The sequence below is a fragment of the Magallana gigas genome, chromosome 6, assembly GCF_963853765.1.
Source record: "Magallana gigas chromosome 6, xbMagGiga1.1, whole genome shotgun sequence".
NCBI lineage: Eukaryota > Metazoa > Mollusca > Bivalvia > Ostreida > Ostreidae > Magallana > Magallana gigas.
In genome coordinates this window covers 9277136-9296100 of record NC_088858.1, presented here as the reverse complement: position 1 = coordinate 9296100, position 18965 = coordinate 9277136, and the positions used below count along the sequence as shown (strand labels likewise).

Sequence of the window (18965 nt, the reverse complement as noted above, 5' to 3'; positions counted from 1 at the left end):
ATGTGTGAGATCTTTCTGTTGCTTTGGTATTTTATTCAAAGGTTAATTTGCGATGAATTATACATTTAGAAAAACGATTTCCGCTTTAAATACCCAGCATTTATCACATATTCCTAAACAAATAATTTGTATTTACTATCCAGTGTATATAAGAAGGAAAAAGTTATATTTATACAAATAATAAGTAACCGTGTGTTTAACTTGTTGAGAGATGCCATTTTCGCTCCTTTGATCTTTTGTTTTACTAAATAAAAAGGTTTTTACGTGATAACATCGCTTAATCTTTCATTTGGGGACCTATTCGGTTTTCTTTTGAAGAAAAGTAAAATGTCAAAATGAACCTAGATTTCAGCATATCTCAAATACTATTGGTTGTAAGCACCTTACTGTGTATTCATTGGCTATGTAGTAAAAGTTGTAAAACAAACCATCTAAATTCCTTCACTCCTTTTGATTTTACAAAAAACAGTACAATACTCAATAGGAGCTTCTCGGGCTTTTCCGTCAGGCTCTGAATTTTTTCGAGCCTGCCGAAAAGGCCCGAAAAGTTGCGATTGAAACAATACTGTTAATGGTGTAATATAATTTATTCTTTCTAATGTGCATCTTTTACATACTTCAAGGATAAATAAAGGGTAATTTTATAAATTAATTCTAAATACCTTATGTAACATTTGGGAATCACATTGTCTTTGAAATGAATTTGTATGATGTACAGTTGGGAGTGCATGATTAGTCAGATATTATTATTTAGATATTCAATACAGTTTGTGACACACAATGTCACCAAACGACATCTCAGTATTTGTTCTTCTTTTAGTTGGTAAATACGAGTACATGTAATTGTAACATAATGAGTCTCAGGCGAAAACTTATTTCACGTTTAAACGTCACGAAAAGATTTCAAATAGAGTTTAAAAAAACATTGACAAATATGCATTGTCTTCTAAACATTTAGTATGCATATACAGGGAACGAGGATGTCATGTTATCTTATAGATCTCGTAGAATATGATAACTCAGTAAAGTCCGTGGCGATAAACTGTTGTTCTTATCTCTTAATTCTATGCTCTATCAATTCCATGTCAATAAAATGAAGTCTTTGAGAAGAATAACAAGGTGTCTTTACGAAGGAAGCGTGTTCAATACTGAACGAGCAGCCTCTTCCAGAAGATGGCGACACACATCCCGGTTTTCAATAACAGTTCCTTGTACAAATGTGGCGGATCTAATCATGAAAGACTTTGGAAAATTCTCTAACAAAGTAGCGCTAGTGAGTACATTATGATTATTTATGTACCGAATTTACACTCGAAGCTATAATTTACTTGAAGACATAATAAAGGATATTGATGTCTCCAATGGCAATCGATCGTTAAAACTTCTTAATAGTTGGAGACATAACTTTTTCAGTTCCGTGGGATTTTACCAACATTGCGAGTGAAAATTAGTAAATGAAAATATTATAATGTGTTTGAAAGTGAAAAGAGAGAATCTTATAATAGCTGAGAGTTTCGTTGTGTCCAATTTCCTTAAAACCGTGTTATTTTGCACATCAGATTTTGCATGATTCAAAATATACGAAGAGCATCGTAATTTTTCACAGATTGATGGTGTATCAGGAAAATCTCTAACCTATGGTGAGTTAGAATATGAAGTTGTTAAATACGCAGAATACTTTCGACAATTAGGGATAAATAAAGGAGATGTTGTGTGTATCTGCGGATCCAACGTACCGCAATTTGCTCACGTATTTCTAGCGGCAACTGGAATCGGCGCCGCGGTTACCATAGCAAATGGACAGCTAACACCACGTAAGCAAACTTTTATTTACTTACAAAGTTTAAATTTCTTTTACAAAATTGAAAAAAATGATCTGGAAGTTTTCATAGAAACATGTTTTCTTACAGGAGAGCTGACAGATCAACTAAACGTTTCAAGAGCAAAATTTGTATTTGCAACGGAGGATACACTTAACAAGTGTCGCGAAGCGGTGAAAACGTCGAACCACGGCGAGGTATCATTTCGTATGAATCTATAATTTAAACAGAACATGTACAGAAAAGGGGAAAAAAAATTCAATGAAATCTAATAAAGGGTTTTGTTTTAGGGTGTATTCGAAATTGGCAAAATGCCTTCCCTTCTGTCCAATACCATTCATGACGATAAGTCCCATTTTCTCCATAATGACGTCAGAGATGACGATGTTGCATTGATGCCATTTTCCAGTGGGACAACAGGGCTACCAAAAGGTGTCGAACTGACCCACAGCAATCTAACGGCACAACTTAGTCAAATCAGGTTTCAAGTACTTCATTTTCATGTATATATTCATCCTAATAGGTGCTATAAAGGACAACAGAAAACCTATAACTGTAAACTTTTCTAATAGAGTGACTTACTAGTCACCTGATGAATAAATAAACTTTAAAAATTGTTTTATATAAACGCTTTTTCATAACTATTTACAAATTCCTTCGTACTATATTTCACTACAATAGACACCATGCAGTTATCCCTCTCGATTCCGGAGATGACCGAGTTATCACGATGTTGCCCATGGTACACATAGCTGGCCTGGTGATCGGTTTACTTAATCCGCTGGCACAGGGTGCTACTGTTGTTATACTGCCCAAGTTTGTACCAGAGCAATTTCTCCGTGCTGTTCAAAAGTACCGGGTATGCACCTTAACATATATACCACAATGTATTCACATGTACATCAGACATCTTGCAATATCTTTTTGGGGGCTTTCATTCAATTTACAGGGGACATTTTCCCTCCTTGCTCCTCCTGTTGTCAATTTCCTAGCTAATGACCCGATGGTAGATAAGTTTGACTTGTCGAGTCTTCGTGACCCCTACAGTGGTGCCGCGACCCTAGGTAGAGAGCTGACTGTGAAAATGGTTCAAAGACTCAAATTGGATGGAATCAGGCAAGGTACTAAAATTGCTTCGACGTTGTACAAAGTTTCACATACTGCCAGAAATGCAATGTAACAAGATTTGTTCGGTAGCTTATTTAGCATTTCGATCCATCTGACCTTGAACTTGATGAATGGCATTCATATTTTCACATTATTTAGCCTTTTCTCGACCTTTAGTCAAGTAGTTTTCATAATTCAATGGCTAGAAAATTAGGCAGATTTTTGTTCGATTGCAATATTGAAATTGACTGTCCCTACGACCAAATGCTTAGACATTGGGTAATTTACAGGTTACGGAATGTCAGAAACAAGTCCCGTTGTGATGACCGATCCACCAAACAATAAGCAGTACGGCTCCATAGGACACCCCATCCCCGCTACAACGGTCAAGGTATCGGACATGCTTATCCACATACTAGTATAAACTATAATCTGTCCCAAGTTATTGCTTCCATCACTTTTTGATGATTTTTAATAAAAAATACACATACCTGTGAAAGAAATACAGTTGAAATCGATGAAAGGGAATATATCTTCATTGAACAATTATCATTTTTCACCCATAAACGTTCACAGGAACAAAAACAAATTTCTTACGGAGATTTATAATGGGAAATGGGAAATGTTTACATCGTTTCTCCATTCGGAAGTACTCGGGATACCTCGCGCAATTTTTCAACGTTATCATCCGGGGCTTATTAATGGCTGATGCAATGCAAAATCCCCGTTTATTTTGAGATGTGTATTGAAACCTGAAGCGGTAGATGGGGCGTTTCAAAACGGATAATCTGGACATTTTTCATATTAGTGGATGACGTAGTTTGAGCACTAAATTATTTATGATTATCGAAATGTCAAGCAAAAAGTGGTAAAAGCAAAAACTCGGGACAGAGTTATAGCTATTAGAATCATTTTAACAAGATCTTCTACTTTCGGTAGGATGTAACTATCTATTTCTTGCATCAAAACAAGTGGTGTTGAATGAAATATGCATTCATTGCGTTGAATTAGTTTAAGGTATCTCACTCCTCATGTTTTGATTTCATTGCGCAGATGATCATTATATTTAAAATGAATATGATTTTATTTATTTAATCATCACAGATAGATTATTATTTCACAATTACACAACATTCATAAAGAAAATCCATTTGAATTCAAGAAACAAACAAGTTTTTTGGGGAACTATTTTTTTCGTGCGGAAGGTTTTTTTTAGACGAAAATGACAGAAACAAGCAATTTTATGAATTTTCAATATACTTTTCTTTTTATTATACTTTATTCGTTATTCACATTTTTAACATTTGATAGGTTTGTAACATATTTTATAGGTTCTGTGTGACATGTACAAAATCAAATCTTGAGAATGTGATAGCCGTTTAGCATAAAATCATGCATATATATAGAACATGTCTGAAATTTTTTAAGCCAAATTTTGCGAGAATTTTACCTTTGAAGCCCTATATCTAAAATTTGACATCACTGACCCCCATGTTATATTATGTCAAAATGATACTGAATACATATTTAGGCAAACTGGATTAATCTTGTAAAATTCTTAATATTCAAGAAGTTTTCATTTCAAATCAAATTGTAACTATTATAGAAATTGTCTATTTTAAGTGCAAAAAGGTCACAAAATAATTTATGCAGCTTTGTACAAATTTTTTTCGTAATCCCTCTATTCAGTGTGACCATTGTGCATAATTAAAAACAATATTTGAAGAAATAAGTTTGCTTAATCAAAAATACTGACAACAAATCTTAATCAGGATGAAATTGCATTTAAGGTGCAAAAAGGTCAAATTAAATGGGCCATAACTCAGAGGGATGGATACTGATCCCCCATTATCTTTGTATTTTTTAAGTTTGTTTTGTCTACAGATTTCAATGATATACTTCTCAAGAAAATCTTGATACAACAACATTGAGGAGTGGGATACCTTAAAAGCCAGAAGAATCTTGTTGATTTCAAAGAGCCATGACTGAGTGGCCAGCAATGAAATAGACAGGCCTACGTCACTTTGCTGTTTGACACAACTAACCAAAGTCAATGCTCTTGTTAAAATGGTTCTACTTCATTAGTCCTCGTTGAATCAAATAATTACTTCATTTCATACTTATCATTTTTAAGTTATTGTTTTATCATATTTTTTCACAAAAGCTTGTAGATCCAACCTCTGGTAATGATATTAGTACACCTGGGAAAGAAGGCGAAATCTGGGTCAAAGGACCTCAGGTCATGAAAGGTTACATAGGTCAACCTGAATCTACTGCAGATGTTATCACAAAGGACGGTTGGTTTAAAACTGGTAAGCAGGCAGTGCTTATACTACTATTACTACCACTACTCTCTCTCTCTCTCTCTCTCTCTCTCTCTCTCTCTCTCTCTCTCTCTCAGCATCAATATACATGGAACTACTTTGTAGGTGATGTCGGCTACTATAATACAGAGGGAAGTTACTTTGTTGTTGACAGAATTAAAGACATCATCAAATACAAAGGATACCAGGTACTTGTATACATTATAACATTTCCAAAACCTTAACACAGTCAAACTAATTAACCTTTCCTCTTTTATTTGACCATCATCAAGTTCTTGGGCTATCTTACATAGTTCAAAAAATATGTTCAAAATGTCGCCAACAGATGAAAAGACATGAAAAGCAATATGTCTCCACTCCCTTCTTGGAACATCATAAAATGTGCGTTCTTGTTCATTTGCATAACGGTGGAATGTCTGTAAAATATTGTCTGACCCTGGGTATCATTAGGGCATTAATTAAAGTCAAGAAACATTTACAATCTGCATTGTACATTTTGCTCAGATTGCCCCAGCCTACTTGGAGAGCATCTTGATGTCCCACCCAGGCGTCAGGGAGGCGGCTGTGGTTGGGGAACCAGTTGGGGTCAATGGGGAAATCCCCAAGGCATTTGTCATCCCATCCTCTCCAATGTCAGAGGAAACTCTAGTCAACTTTGTCAATGGTAAGAGTTGTGTATAGGAGGGATTTATTAGGAGGTATGGGGCATTTTGACATACTGTAGAAGCAGAAATATTCGTTGAGGATTTAATTTCGTTATTTTCGTTGGCAATATAAATCAACGAAATTAAATCCATGACGAATTTTTAACCCTGGTATTAATGAATACAAAAAGTTTACGATATGACGAAATTAATTGCCAACGAAATCTTGTTTGGTTTAAAAACGACGAAATTTTGACCCAACGAAAATATATGTTTCTACAGTATATGGGTGAAAGTTGTGTAGTTCTTCATTTTCAATATATAATTTTTTTATATCTTTTTATCATTATCAACTTAGTCAATACGTCAGCCATAAATAATGCTGATGATGAAAACTATAGAGTTTTTTCATTGTTTATTTAAAAAGAGAGCACATCACAAAATTGAGGGTCTATACCTTCTTAAACCAGTTAAAATTCTGATGCTTCAAAATATCCATAATATTGACTGTGTCTCTCTATCAGCTATCAAATTAAAATTTATTTGTTTCACATGATCTATTTACATTTGTGTAACCATAAGAGTAATGTTTCTGTCCACAGAACAAGTGGCCCCATACAGAAGACTGAGAGGAGGGGTGGTGTTCACTGACCACATACCAAAGTCTCCCAGCGGAAAAATTCTCAGACGCTTCATACGATCTCAACAAGCATAGAATATGTACACGATCAACAGCTTTAATTTAATTCTCCATATCATGATGACCATCGCTGATAAAGTCTTGCCGATAAATGGAAGATTTCACAGCATTTAATCACCATCTTCTTCCACGGTCATCCCTCTCCATCCTCCTTCTGCATCTGTTCAATCAACCTCTTCCTCTCTTCAGCCTGTCTGAGTTTATGTAAGACTAGACTCTCAAAATCCCTGGCACTGGAGGTTGCACTAGGCATTTGTGATGGCCATTCTGTCTGTAAATAAACAAACAGCAATCCAACTAAATTTGTCTCTTTTTTATCTTTTTATGTTTTAAAGTTCTAACAGGAAAACAAGAATGATAGTTGTATGTATACATTGTATATTTATTCGGTTCAAGGATGTCCACACACCTTGAGACTTTAAAGTAAATATGTTTATGTATTCATGAAGCAGACAACTCAGATAAGCAAAACCCTGACCTTTGTAAAACTGTCTTCACTGTGTTGTGACCCTGAGTTGAAGTGGATGTTTGAGGTCATTTGTGGTCTCTCTGGCGGAGGCTGTATCCATGACAACGACAAAGGGTTATCAATCAGTCCTTTTTCAAGTTCTTTTGCATTTTCCTGTGAAATATGTAGAGTATCAAACAAATCTCAGGAATCTTCTTTAGTTTAAAATTACTGGTTGATCAAAATATAAGATGACACACTGCATTCTCAATGATACATATATCTTTCAACTCCATAAGGACATTTACAATTTCAAGGAAGATGATCAGATATTATTCCACGACTACGTTGAAAATTCAAAGATATACAGAGTATACATGTACATGCATATCTAGAATTCTTATGTATACTTACTGCATCTGTCCATGAGGAAAATTCCAGAATGGCACTTCCCCCTTTCTTCTTGGACATAATGAGATTGAGGATATTCCCATACTGATGACAGATCGATGTAATGACAACAATAATCAATATCTTGTATATATATTTCGCAGGAAATCTTTAAATACTAGAAGTACTATTATTAAATGTTTCAGGGGGTGACAACTCTGATTTTACAGTAATTCATCAGCAAAAATTATACAAATGTAGATGTATCTTTTTAAAGATAATATGATATAAAAATATGAAGACAAAAAAAAGGAAATTACTGATACCTTATTGAAGAGATCTGTCAGAATTTCAGAACTGTATCCACCATTGGTGTCATCATTCTTTTTACACTTCCATTTTACCTGATGCATCAAGAACAAGATATTGTTACCATATACCATCTATGCAAACTATACATTTCATTTATAGGTACCAGTAATACTGTACATGAAGACCCTTAAATAAGACTCTTATATACATGTACCATATAGAAAATATTTTGGGTCTTTGTGAGAAATGTAATGCATGAAGGTGTTTATGTACATAAAGAGTCTATCTCTTCCATCTACAACATGAGGTTCACGCAATTTTCCCCACAAAAGTAATTATTTTTAGCTTACCAGTACTTAAAATGGGGAAAGACAATGCTAGCTGACAATCTGACATCAATGGGCAGATCACTCATACTACATCAAGAAGTCTTCTACATTTAGTACTAGTGTTCTCAACATAATGATGAATTAGAAAAGGAGCTCCCTTTTTGAAAGAATCTTAACTTAATAGAGTTCAGATGTCAGGTACTTGGTGTTTATACATATGTGTTCAATATAAAGAACACATTTTTTCATGTGTTTCTTATTTTCCCTGTGATATTTACTTTCAGTTTCGGAGTTTCAGACACACTGCTGCTGTTCTCTGTTTCCTCTTGCTGTTGTAGCCTTGTCTGTCCTTCCTTTATCTCTTCTTTCAATCTTTCTTGCTCCTGCTCTAACAGTTTGGATCCTTCCTTTCGTAATCGTTCTATCTGTTTATACGTATATCAAAAATATAATAAGAAAAAATTAAAACATCAACTTTTTCAGCTAGATGAATAAATATTCCAGAATTCTCAAGTTGACTTTGAGCCATCACCTCAGCTTGAAAGTTCTTCTTTAGCGACAGATCAGCTTCAGTTCGAATATCCGCTGCTTTCTCTCTGCTCTCAAGATCTATCAAAGTGAAAATTTATATTGAATAAGAAGGTTTCTTTTTTAAGGTTAGTTTCTGATAATATACTACCTAATCTTTTTTGTAAGTTTAGATCTCTAACCCATATCTAAAAGATCTTATTAGTTTACCAAACCATACATACATATATTTCCTCAGTGATGTCTACAAACTTTAAGAATGGTTTATATCTTAAAACATCATTGTAAAAAAATCTTAATGGCATCTCTTAAAATCTCCAAAGAAAATGCAATATAGTAGAATTTACCTTCTTTGAACTTTTTGCGCTTGCTGTCTAATTCCTTGTGGCGAGCCTCTGCTGCTTTTTTGGCTTTCTGTGCTTTATCGTAAGCTGCCTATATAACATGTAAAAATTTAAATTAATTCATTTCATCAAAATATTATTGGGGAAAGTATCAAACAACCTATTGTCATCAATAATTTCTAGGACCACTAGAGAGTTTTGTATCCAAATAAAAAACCAAATTCAATATTTGCATGAAAACAACATAAAATAATAAAGCCAAAGTTGTTGATGCTATTATTCAAGAATAAAATTACAATAAAGAACCATTTTTTAAAAATATCAACTGCATTTATTTTTTATTGAGGAGAAGCATTCTAACTGGCTCAAAGAGCATGAGAGAGCAAAGCTCTCCCTATTGTCAACACATGTATATATAAAAAACAATAGACTTTACACTCTATACCTATGAAGTCAAACAGAATCCCTTCACTTGCAGCGACACCACCAGCATTCATGTTAAATTCTAAATCTAACTTTACGTTTGGCCATAGTTGTTTGTAATGTAAAGTGAGCAATTTTACATGCTAAAATATACTTTTAAATATTGTAATATAAATAAAATAAGTTATTTTTCTGCATTCATCAACTTTGTATCAACATTTGGATCTTTGCTACAATGAAATACAAAAATAGGTGGCTCCAACTGTGTATGTTTTTGTTTAATCTATTTCAAATTGATAGTGAAAATGTGATGCATTTATTGGCTTTGCCTTCTACAGGGTCACGCCATAAAATGTTCTATTGACAGCTAAGTAAAAAATATTCTATCTTCCGTTTGGGAACAAAGAGCATGGGCCTTTATAAAGTTCTTACCCTAGCAGCTGCATCTGTTAGAATCTCTAGAGCTTTTGCCAACTGGTGGAACAGTTCAGCTGAAAAGTTGACAATATATCTGTATATATGCATGTATTATATATTTGGTATTCACATTTTGTGTTGGATAAATCCTTGAATTATAGAAAATATGTCAACACAAGTTTTATTTCTTCAATTTTTATAATTCAAAAAGAATTAGACTAAAGATTTTCTAATTACTAAAAATTCATTTGCACATTTTTTTGACCCCGATTCACAGAAATTATAACACAATCAAAGTAAACCTATTGCCAGAAACCCACTGTTGGTCTCACTTTTCAGAAGCGGGACCAACTGTGGTTTCCATAAATGAAGTGTAAACCTAGCTAATACAGAATTCAATTATATATCAAAAACATATCATGTCAAGTCCTTTATTATTTAATGATTACCTGCTTTAGGATCATCTGGGTTTTTGTCTGGATGGCATTTTAAGGCCTGTTTTCTATATGATTTCACTATCTATGCAAAGAAAAAAATGTCTTATTTGGTTGCTTTAGCAAAAATCCAACTAACTTGAAAAAGAGTGGTAAGATACATATACAACAATCTAAAGACACACAATTACAAAGCGTATGTGAGACTTGCTGAGTGTATAAAATAAAATATTCCACACAAATTAATACACAGTGTATTATGGCACGTAGCTACAACGTACATTAGTTAAATTGAAGTTTCTTCCGTTAATAAATCTCATCTAATGAATACGCACCTCTTTTTCTGTAGCATCTTCTTGGACACCAAGAATTCTATAGAGATCTAATTTAAGAATATCAACTGATCCTGTAGGTACTGACATTGTTTGTCACTGCAGAATAGCTATGTAAATATTGATTTAAATGTAGCTTCTCAGTTTTTACAGCATTCAACTGATATGCATGGTACACCGTTCATGAGGATACTCGTCAAACAAAACACAAAACGTTTACTATTAGAAACCAGAAACTGTAAGAAGCTCGTAAATCGTTTTGAATTTCCTCCACAAAAACCCTACTTTCGTTTTTATCCACCAATTGTATCTTTCATTCCAAAAGAGTTTATCTCGAATTAAGTCTTACTCAAACTATTCGATTAAATTGAATTTCATGATTTTAAAAGACGACGACGTTGATTATGATAATTGGGACGACGATAACAACGACGAAGATAATGAAAATATTGTTTAATTTTAAAACGTTTTAATTCAAATGCACCGTAAAGTCTACAAACACGTACAATGTAAGCTACATGCATAGATCAGAGACATAAATGTCTAACCTTATATTCCTATCTCAACTTATCACCATAGATATTCGTAGTCATTTTGAAGTTCGCTTTCATGAAAGGCCTAGCTACATTTAGTATATCACCACTTGTTGAACTTTCACTCACAATCGTCAAGAATTTGACATGCGGTCTGATATATGTGGCATTGGCTACATAGCTGGCTATGTCGGTGCGTTACAGAGCGATAATAGACGCGCGCTCTCTTCATTAGCAGGTTTGAGAAAGTCTAATCTCTTTAATCTTATCGGACGGTCCGGAAATATGGTGTTAAATTGGTAGATTTTAATTATTAACGAAGAAAAATGAGAGGACAGTCCGACGATTACGATAATATTTTCCATGATTTGCAAGATATCGCACATTAGCACAGATTCTGCCGACTCCCGTAAAAAAAAAAAGATTAAATGGTCTACACAAATCCTTTGGAAACTATTTTTTAGCAAAAGGAAAATCGCATTTTTTTTAGACAATGCATCCCAGTAGTACCTTCCTGGAAACAACTAAAGTTTTAAAAACTATTAAAAAAAATTTTCGACAGAAATGCGGAATAGAAATTCCAAAGACGTTCAATAATAATGTGCAAAAACAGAGATAAATAGAACCAAAGGCCCAGCTCTTAGTTCAAAACTGTCTTTATGCAAGACAAAGAAGTTGAAATTGATGCAAGAAGTCTCTTCCTTTGATACCAGTAATCATTTTGTTCCGTCAATAGAGTGATCCTTCATCTTGTCTCAAACACACAAGTCACGTAATTGACATATATTAATGATAGAACAACTTGAACAACAAATAGGATGAGTTTGAATCTTTTTTCAAAACTATGTAACAGAGAGATGTTAGAAGTAACAGGTGAGTGTATCATATTCGATGATTTCCTCCCTGCACTGGGACAATGGGATCATTATACCCCAACCGTTACACCACATTGCCTTGTTATCGGGCGGAAACTCTACAAGTCACAAATTATAATCAGACTTTGAGGAGAACTGGTTGCATTTGGGAGATTTCTCGATTTCCAGGTTTCCTGTATATATGTATGGTTTGTTAATTTGATACACAAAACTAGCACTGTATTTATACACGAACATGTACATAATTATATATATTTATGTACTATTTTAAAGCAAAAAAAGTTCTTTTTTCAACAAATTTATAAATGAAACTTGACCTTCTGACCTTTTTCTCTATCAGTGTGTAAATTAACGATCGCAAAATCCCTTGGAACACGCAAACCTTTATAGTGCAGTAAACAAATGGAAATGTTTACGATGCTTTTTCAGTAACTATTAATTAAGTGACGAAAGGGAAAACAAAATCGTGCACACGTTGCTTGGACAGACTTCGCTGGATGGCTCCCATCTTTTTCCAAACTGAAGGAAAAGACAAACATCGAGATATTTAGCCCTCGTTTCGATAAGAAGTGAACAGAGTTTTGGGAACAGATAGGGGTCGTGCCCTATCAGCGCTATCAAAGAGCGCGCTGACAAACGGAGCTCCCTCTTGTGTCGGAGGGAGCCGGTACGAGAACTTTGCTGGGCGCTGAGTGACTGGATGGAATTCGACGGTCGTTTAATATAAGTTTACAAATAATTTGTTCTTCAGGGTCAATAATATTTACCTCTTTACTTTTATTATTGGCATGATTTGAATGATAAAGCGTCATAAGAATCAAAATCGAAATTATTGAGTTTTTTTATTTATTTTTTTTTGGGGGGGGGGGTTTGCATTGGAACTGTCTGGTAAACAGACTCAACGTATACATGTACTTCATCAGTGCACTGATTATTTCAGATTGAGTAATTCTATGTTCACACGATAAAACTTCATTTGTTTGTTTTATTTGCAACTGATTACAAAGTCTAACATGATGTTGTACTCGATTTAAACGTAAATATTTATTGTTTCGTTAATCACGTAATAAAAGGAGTAAATCCCGTTTTACAACAGATTTCCTTTTCAAAGGAGGTCATAAGCCAATCTCCTCTCAGAGCTATGCCATCACAATTAATAATTTGTGTGTCTGCCATCAAACATAATTACAACTCGAGGACTTTGCTACTTGAGATAATGGAATTTCAAGTTCAATCAAAAAGTATTTGTTGATGAAGATTCCCATCGTTATCTTCTGTAATTTTGAATTATATTGTTTTCTGAGGCACTCAGAAGGGCTGTTTTTCGAGATAGTGTCTATTAAAGTACATTAAATGATGTTGGGAATTTGTTTGTTTTTGAACCGTTCTATTTTCAATATACCTCTACTGAAGTGTTTTTAAAAAAGATATTTTTTTATATACGAAATTAATAAAAATAAAATCTAGAAATCCCTTGTTTGTCAGCAAGCCTATACGCACATTAAAAAAAGTGCAAATTCATTCCGCGAAATTTGCAGCGAGCGAAAACTATGTAGAACAGGGTTCGCCTAATGTCTTTATTGATCGTCTTTCTAATGAATGCCCAGTTTTTATATAAAATCACAATGAGATGGTTTTCTAAATAGTGAAATTATGAGAAACCCATGCCTGAATAATTATTCAGCATATATCTCAAAGAGTGTTCAACAACATACCTTGTTGAATGTTCATATCAGAAATATAGTTTTGTCAGGGACGTAAAATATACTATAATTTACTAATTTAATATATATCTCTGGGAATGTGGGCAGAATGATATAGAGTTTTGTTAGGAGTTTTTCATACACTGATTTTTTTTACTGTATGTAAAAGTTTTCTTGTTATCTCGCGAAATCTTAATTGAAATGCTTGTTGCAAGTGAATGTTCTAGATTTTGAAATTGATATACGTCTAAATATTACTAAAACAGGTTAAACTAGTTATAAATGTTTCTAATAGCAGTATCTTACGATTAAAATAACAAAATTCTTGCAAGAATAATTCAAAAAATATTTTAAATGTTTGTTCAAGTGTTGGATATGTCTTAACCATTAGTTCAAAATCCATTGAGTGTGAAATGGAACATGGACATTTTTAAAGAAGTTTCTTTTCAGGGGTTAATTCAGCATTAAATTTCACTCAAAGTATAATGTGGTATCTGATTCAAATGTCTATACAATCTTGAGATCTGTTTACTTTTGATTCCGGTTTGTAAAGTGTATCCGTGGCAGAACGAGTACCTCAGTTCATCAGATGGAGCTCGGCAAAAACATGTTAATTATCATAATAATGAAGACACATTTGTTTGGACAAGAAGTCGTCATCTTGAGACTAAAACAAAACATAAAATCAACATCCCACAGAATTAAGTAAACGACATCTTGGCATTGTACCACAAGAGATGCTTCGATTTCCCGGCAAGCGTTCTTCTGACCGTGATTACAGAACTTGACGTTTCCATGTGGCTTCTTCAGCAATTAAACTCTCATGACCATTTTCTCGTGTTTATGTTTGTCAGAATAAAAAGGGGACTTGGCGTATAAACAGTAAGCCTACCCTCCACATAAAAACCTCTGGAGTGGAGATATCTGTTAAGAATCTGAAGACGACCGATTAGGGGTGTGGGAAGGCATAGAAGACATTTGCAGGCCAATGACATTTACTAGGAGAAAGAAAAAATAAACTCCAACAAAAAACTCCCTTTATAATAAAAAGCGTATGTTTGTGATGAATTGCAGAAAACCCAGAGACATGCATTTTCTTGAAAGAATATATACATTTTCCTGAAAATGCCTCATGACGAGGTATTTAATTTCAAGCTTCATCAGGGCTTTTTTTTTAACCAAATGCAGTATTTCCTTAGTACAGTATGATATCAAAGCACCTGTCTAATTAATATCTGACAAATTGAAATGATTTTCTCGGATTTCAAGAAGATTAACAGCTGTGTCACATATTTCTACAAATGCAGTATACACAATTTAAAAGTAATGCAATCCGTAGGAAATGTTTCGTAATTTGCCGGGGTAAACACAGCTGACGAACATGTTACGTGGTGTCAGCGCACCTGCATGACTTCCGCTGTCTTACTTGTCCCTAGCAGATCATAAATTTCAGCGGAGACTTGCACCAACCACTGTTTTACAATTGACGGCGAAGAGAGCGCGACAGTAATGAGAATCCATTACGTCTTCCTGTAAAGTGTGGATTTCTCTTTGAGACTCAACCCGTTGTAAATTACCCCAATGTTGATATCGGTTGCCAAGGAAAAAAGCAAAAGGGAAGCCAGATTTTATATTTTATAACAATTGCACTTACTTTTGGTTTCGTAATTACCTCAGTAAAATAAATAATTCGCAGCCATGTGCACCTGGGAAAATACTTAGAGATGCTGAATTTTAAACAAGAGTACGTGTTACTGTAGCCATATTGCCTGCTTGATAAACAAAATGAAAGAGTTACAGATCTACTGGGCTGTGTTGGCATCTTTCATCTTTTTTTATGCAGGCCATTGTATCTGGATTTTTTAACATCAGAGGGTCACTATAAGATTTTTTTACCACATGAACTTCACATTTTCTTAAATGTAATGTAAAGATATGGAGTAAATACTTCAATGCCAGACAAATAAGTATTATCTCGTTGACCAAACCGCTGTCTCCACATGTATTTGTTTAAGAATTCAAAGAAGTATTGTTGTTTCTTTTAAGGTTCCAGAGAATTTATATGCCCTGAATCGCTTAGAAATTCTGTATCATTTCAAACTAATAATTGCGACACTCAAAGAATCTTTGCAGTAATTTTTCTTTGCCGGTGTCTTGTAAATTGGTATAATTTCTAATAGATTGTTTGTTTTCATCATTGTTAGCCAAAAATACAAAGTTCAAGCTGTATCTTTCTCAGTGGGGAAGAAGATATGAATAAAAACTCCCACAAAACAAAGCTATCGTAAAATCAACATGTTAAAACATTTTGATACGCGTCTGTAGTTTAAAATTTGTTTTCATAAGTAAATGTTAGCACGAGTTGTACATGGTTGCTCTTTTTCATGCTAACGCTTGCAGTATTTTGATATCATTATTTGGATCATTTAAGTATAGCAATAATATCTCAGCTGTGTTGAGACATTCGTTGCATTACAAAATTCAACAAAATCTTTGACCTTAATGTAATATTTTTAAGATGCAAAAAGCCGGATTGATTTATTTTTCGCATTTTTTCCGCCCGTTAAAAAATATAATGAAATTTCGTCTCTTAAAGACCAATAAACAACTCAACTGTAAGTCTTGGAACAAAAAGTTTCTTAGAGATAAATTTCATATGAACTCTTAAGCTAGCTACTGATAAAAATCTCTGGCCGCTAAAATTCTGAGGAAAAGCGTGTTGATCATCGAGATTTTCCACAATTCTTCGACAAGCAGGATTACATAAACCTCATTTGCGTTATCTGAGGCGGTAATGTGATGGAAGCCTACAGTTGACGGGCATTTGTTATTCACTCAATTTAAACATCATTTCAGTATTTCCCAGTGGAGAATTGACGCTGGAAAGTCTCATCACATTGGTCGAGGTAAATCTTTTGTTGCCGCCTACTTTCAGGGGTCTGAAAAATAAGACGGCGAGCCGATGGCGATAAGCTTTCACTAATTCACGCACCAATAGCCTTACTGTGCTCCTTCACATAAAACGGTAGAGTGTCAGAGAGCATCATCAATGAGATAGATACCCGAGGAAAATGAGCAAGTTGTCCTTGCAGCCGGCCAATTTTGAGGAGTGCCTCATCAGTCAGGGGGACGCCCCTTACACGGTTCCCGCGGAACTTTTCTGCAATGTCACCTGGGATTCTGTCCTGTGTTGGCCACCCACTTTGATTGGATCAGAGACTAAATTGCCATGTCCCAAGTATCTCGGACTTCCATCAAATAGATTTGCGACCAAATCATGTGGAAGGAACGGAAAATGGATCGGAAAGCATCCTGGTACCGAATTTTTTCCAAATAATTTTTATCCGGGTTGGACCAATTACTCAGAATGCACGGGGCTCAAGTATGACATCCCTGCTCCCGCCCCGACCAACAGAACGGCGGACTCAAACTTCAATGCCTCCGAGCCGTCTTCGATCAGTGTCGGAATACTTCCTTTCCATAGTGAGGGCGTGGATATTCTTTCCACCCTGTTACTAATTTTATCCCTCACCATGATCCTGGCTTCTGTTATCATTACTTTCTGCACACGTGGACCTGTTCCCACCCGTAAGAAGCTTTACAGGAACTGTTTCGCGGCCTTTCTGGTCCACGATTCTCTGGAGCTTGTCATCAGAATGGGCCGCATTGTCCAGTCGGAAGACGTGGTCAATGACGTCGAGACGTGCGTTTCTATCGGAGTCCTGGTAACTCTGTCGTCATCAGCGATATACACCTGGATGACCATAATATCCGTGTATTTTACACTGACCAAAAGCGGAATCGCCATCGAGAACAAAATGTACTATGTGCTGTGTCTGTTGGGGTGGTTCATCCCCACCGTCATTACCATCATCTGGCTCAGTGTCACCGTACTCTCCGGGAACCTCAAATGTATTAATGGCGAATTGGAGTTTACCAAACCAGAATCTGGCTTTTGGATCATTGAGGGAATTAATGTGTTCTTAATCTCGCTGTCTTGGCTCTTGTTAATTTTATTTTTGTGGAAATACAAACACCGCGAAACCCATCGCCGATACGCTGAAAATAAAAGTTTGATTATAGAACTTGTGCACATAAGACAAAGTGCTTACAAAATGTTGATTGTGCTTTGCTATATAACATCCGGGTACATTATCTACGTCATCACAGCGCAACAGCCGTTGACAGAGACGACGTCATATATTTTGGTGGTGATTTTATTTTCGCGCGGGGTAATGCTCTCGGTGTTCATGTGTTTGCTGGAGGACAGTTGTAAATGTTGGGACGGTGTTTATTCAGTGGATAACATCACGGAGAGTGAAGCAAGTCTGGCTCCGAGCAACACAAGCACCATGACGACTCCAAGCTCTGTCAACATCCACAGAATCTCGCGATAAACGGGCACCTGCTGAGAGTCTTTGCCGTGTTTTTGGGCATGTTGAACATTGGTGCTATTATTCGGCGCAACAAAACGCCAAACTGTTTATATGAAACTGATATGAAGCGTAATTTTCTTATTAGAACTTCTGTGACGATTGAAGCGAGTCTCTATCACTCGTGGTGAAGACTTGGTTTTTGATTTATGAGTGAATGATTGTAAATAATAATGTGATAAATATTTTATGTACTTCTAAAGTGCTTCCTGATTAAACAGTTTCGACGCTAACCGTTTTTAAAACCTCATTAAACGTTAGAACAGTAAAAGTAGAACCATATGTTATATGTAACAGATGTGACCTCATCTGTCAAAAAGTTACATTCTATAATGAAGTAAATTACCAAAACCACGTGGGCTAGTTACGACAAACATTGATAACCTCTTTGCATGGGTTTTTGATCAGCGTCACCTCTCCGTTTTTCTCGGTCTCCTGTAAGAGCTTAAATCAACACATCTCATCCTCCGATTGAATGCTTCGCTCTTCTCACCTTCCAAGAGGTGACCTCCCAGCCAATTATCATTGTAGCATTCTGAGTGCAAACGGATGCCTTCCTCAATTAATTTTGTTGCATGACGAATGTTTTATATCGTTTTGCTGATATATGGCGAACACTGCTATAATTGACTGTTGATCTTATTCTGTGCCTATCTTCACCGGTTTCAGTAACCTGTTATCACTCAAGAGAAAGCTTCCCTGGATCGCGGGAGAGATAGCCCCCTTCATTTTATTCCGATCTTTTTACTGTAATTAAATATGAATACTATACTAAGACCCCCGCTCGGAAATGTAAACATTCTTTGAATTTTATCAAATGGAGAGAGTGGATATCAATGTTTTCTTATAACATAATCGTATATTTCATC

At 35.1% G+C, this 18965-nt stretch overlaps 3 protein-coding genes across 3 annotated transcripts; 2 read left to right on the top strand and 1 right to left on the bottom strand.

Moving 5' to 3' along the window:
* The first annotated feature begins 696 nt into the window (after nt 1-696).
* Nucleotides 697-6897, top strand: LOC105331706 (uncharacterized). The gene is made up of 11 exons (XM_011434011.4): nt 697-1273; nt 1607-1814; nt 1911-2017; nt 2111-2301; nt 2502-2679; nt 2770-2941; nt 3218-3318; nt 5092-5239; nt 5357-5439; nt 5756-5915; nt 6498-6897. Exons 1-11 carry the CDS (start codon nt 1067-1069, stop codon nt 6608-6610), a joined length of 1668 nt encoding a protein of 555 aa, XP_011432313.3. The 5' UTR covers nt 697-1066; the 3' UTR covers nt 6611-6897.
* On the bottom strand, nt 6296-10924 carry LOC105331705 (dnaJ homolog subfamily C member 17). The gene is made up of 10 exons (XM_011434010.4): nt 10556-10924; nt 10236-10305; nt 9802-9860; nt 8950-9037; nt 8607-8683; nt 8353-8499; nt 7760-7837; nt 7458-7538; nt 7074-7217; nt 6296-6866 (listed from the first exon to the last, which is right to left on the bottom strand). The coding sequence occupies exons 1-10, from the start codon at nt 10640-10642 to the stop codon at nt 6729-6731; spliced, it is 969 nt and encodes a 322-aa protein (XP_011432312.3). The 5' UTR covers nt 10643-10924; the 3' UTR covers nt 6296-6728.
* Nucleotides 10925-16360: 5436 nt separating this feature from the next.
* LOC105331707 (PDF receptor) lies at nt 16361-18329 on the top strand. Its single transcript, XM_011434013.4, has one exon. It carries the CDS (start codon nt 16735-16737, stop codon nt 18058-18060), a length of 1326 nt encoding a protein of 441 aa, XP_011432315.1. The 5' UTR covers nt 16361-16734; the 3' UTR covers nt 18061-18329.
* Nucleotides 18330-18965: the final 636 nt, after the last annotated feature.

Coding starts and splice junctions, on each gene's coding strand:
- LOC105331705 (XM_011434010.4), bottom strand. CDS start 10,642: ATGTCAGTACCTACAGGATCAGTTGATATTCTTAAATTAGATCTCTAT. Junction 8,684..8,949: donor GCGCAAAAAGTTCAAAGAAG/GTAAATTCTACT, acceptor TCACTTTGATAG/ATCTTGAGAGCAGAGAGAAA. Junction 7,838..8,352: donor CTGAAACTCCGAAACTGAAA/GTAAATATCACA, acceptor TTGATGCATCAG/GTAAAATGGAAGTGTAAAAA.
- LOC105331707 (XM_011434013.4), top strand. CDS start 16,735: ATGAGCAAGTTGTCCTTGCAGCCGGCCAATTTTGAGGAGTGCCTCATC.
- LOC105331706 (XM_011434011.4), top strand. CDS start 1,067: ATGCTCTATCAATTCCATGTCAATAAAATGAAGTCTTTGAGAAGAATA. Junction 2,018..2,110: donor AAACGTCGAACCACGGCGAG/GTATCATTTCGT, acceptor GTTTTGTTTTAG/GGTGTATTCGAAATTGGCAA. Junction 2,942..3,217: donor ATTGGATGGAATCAGGCAAG/GTACTAAAATTG, acceptor GGTAATTTACAG/GTTACGGAATGTCAGAAACA.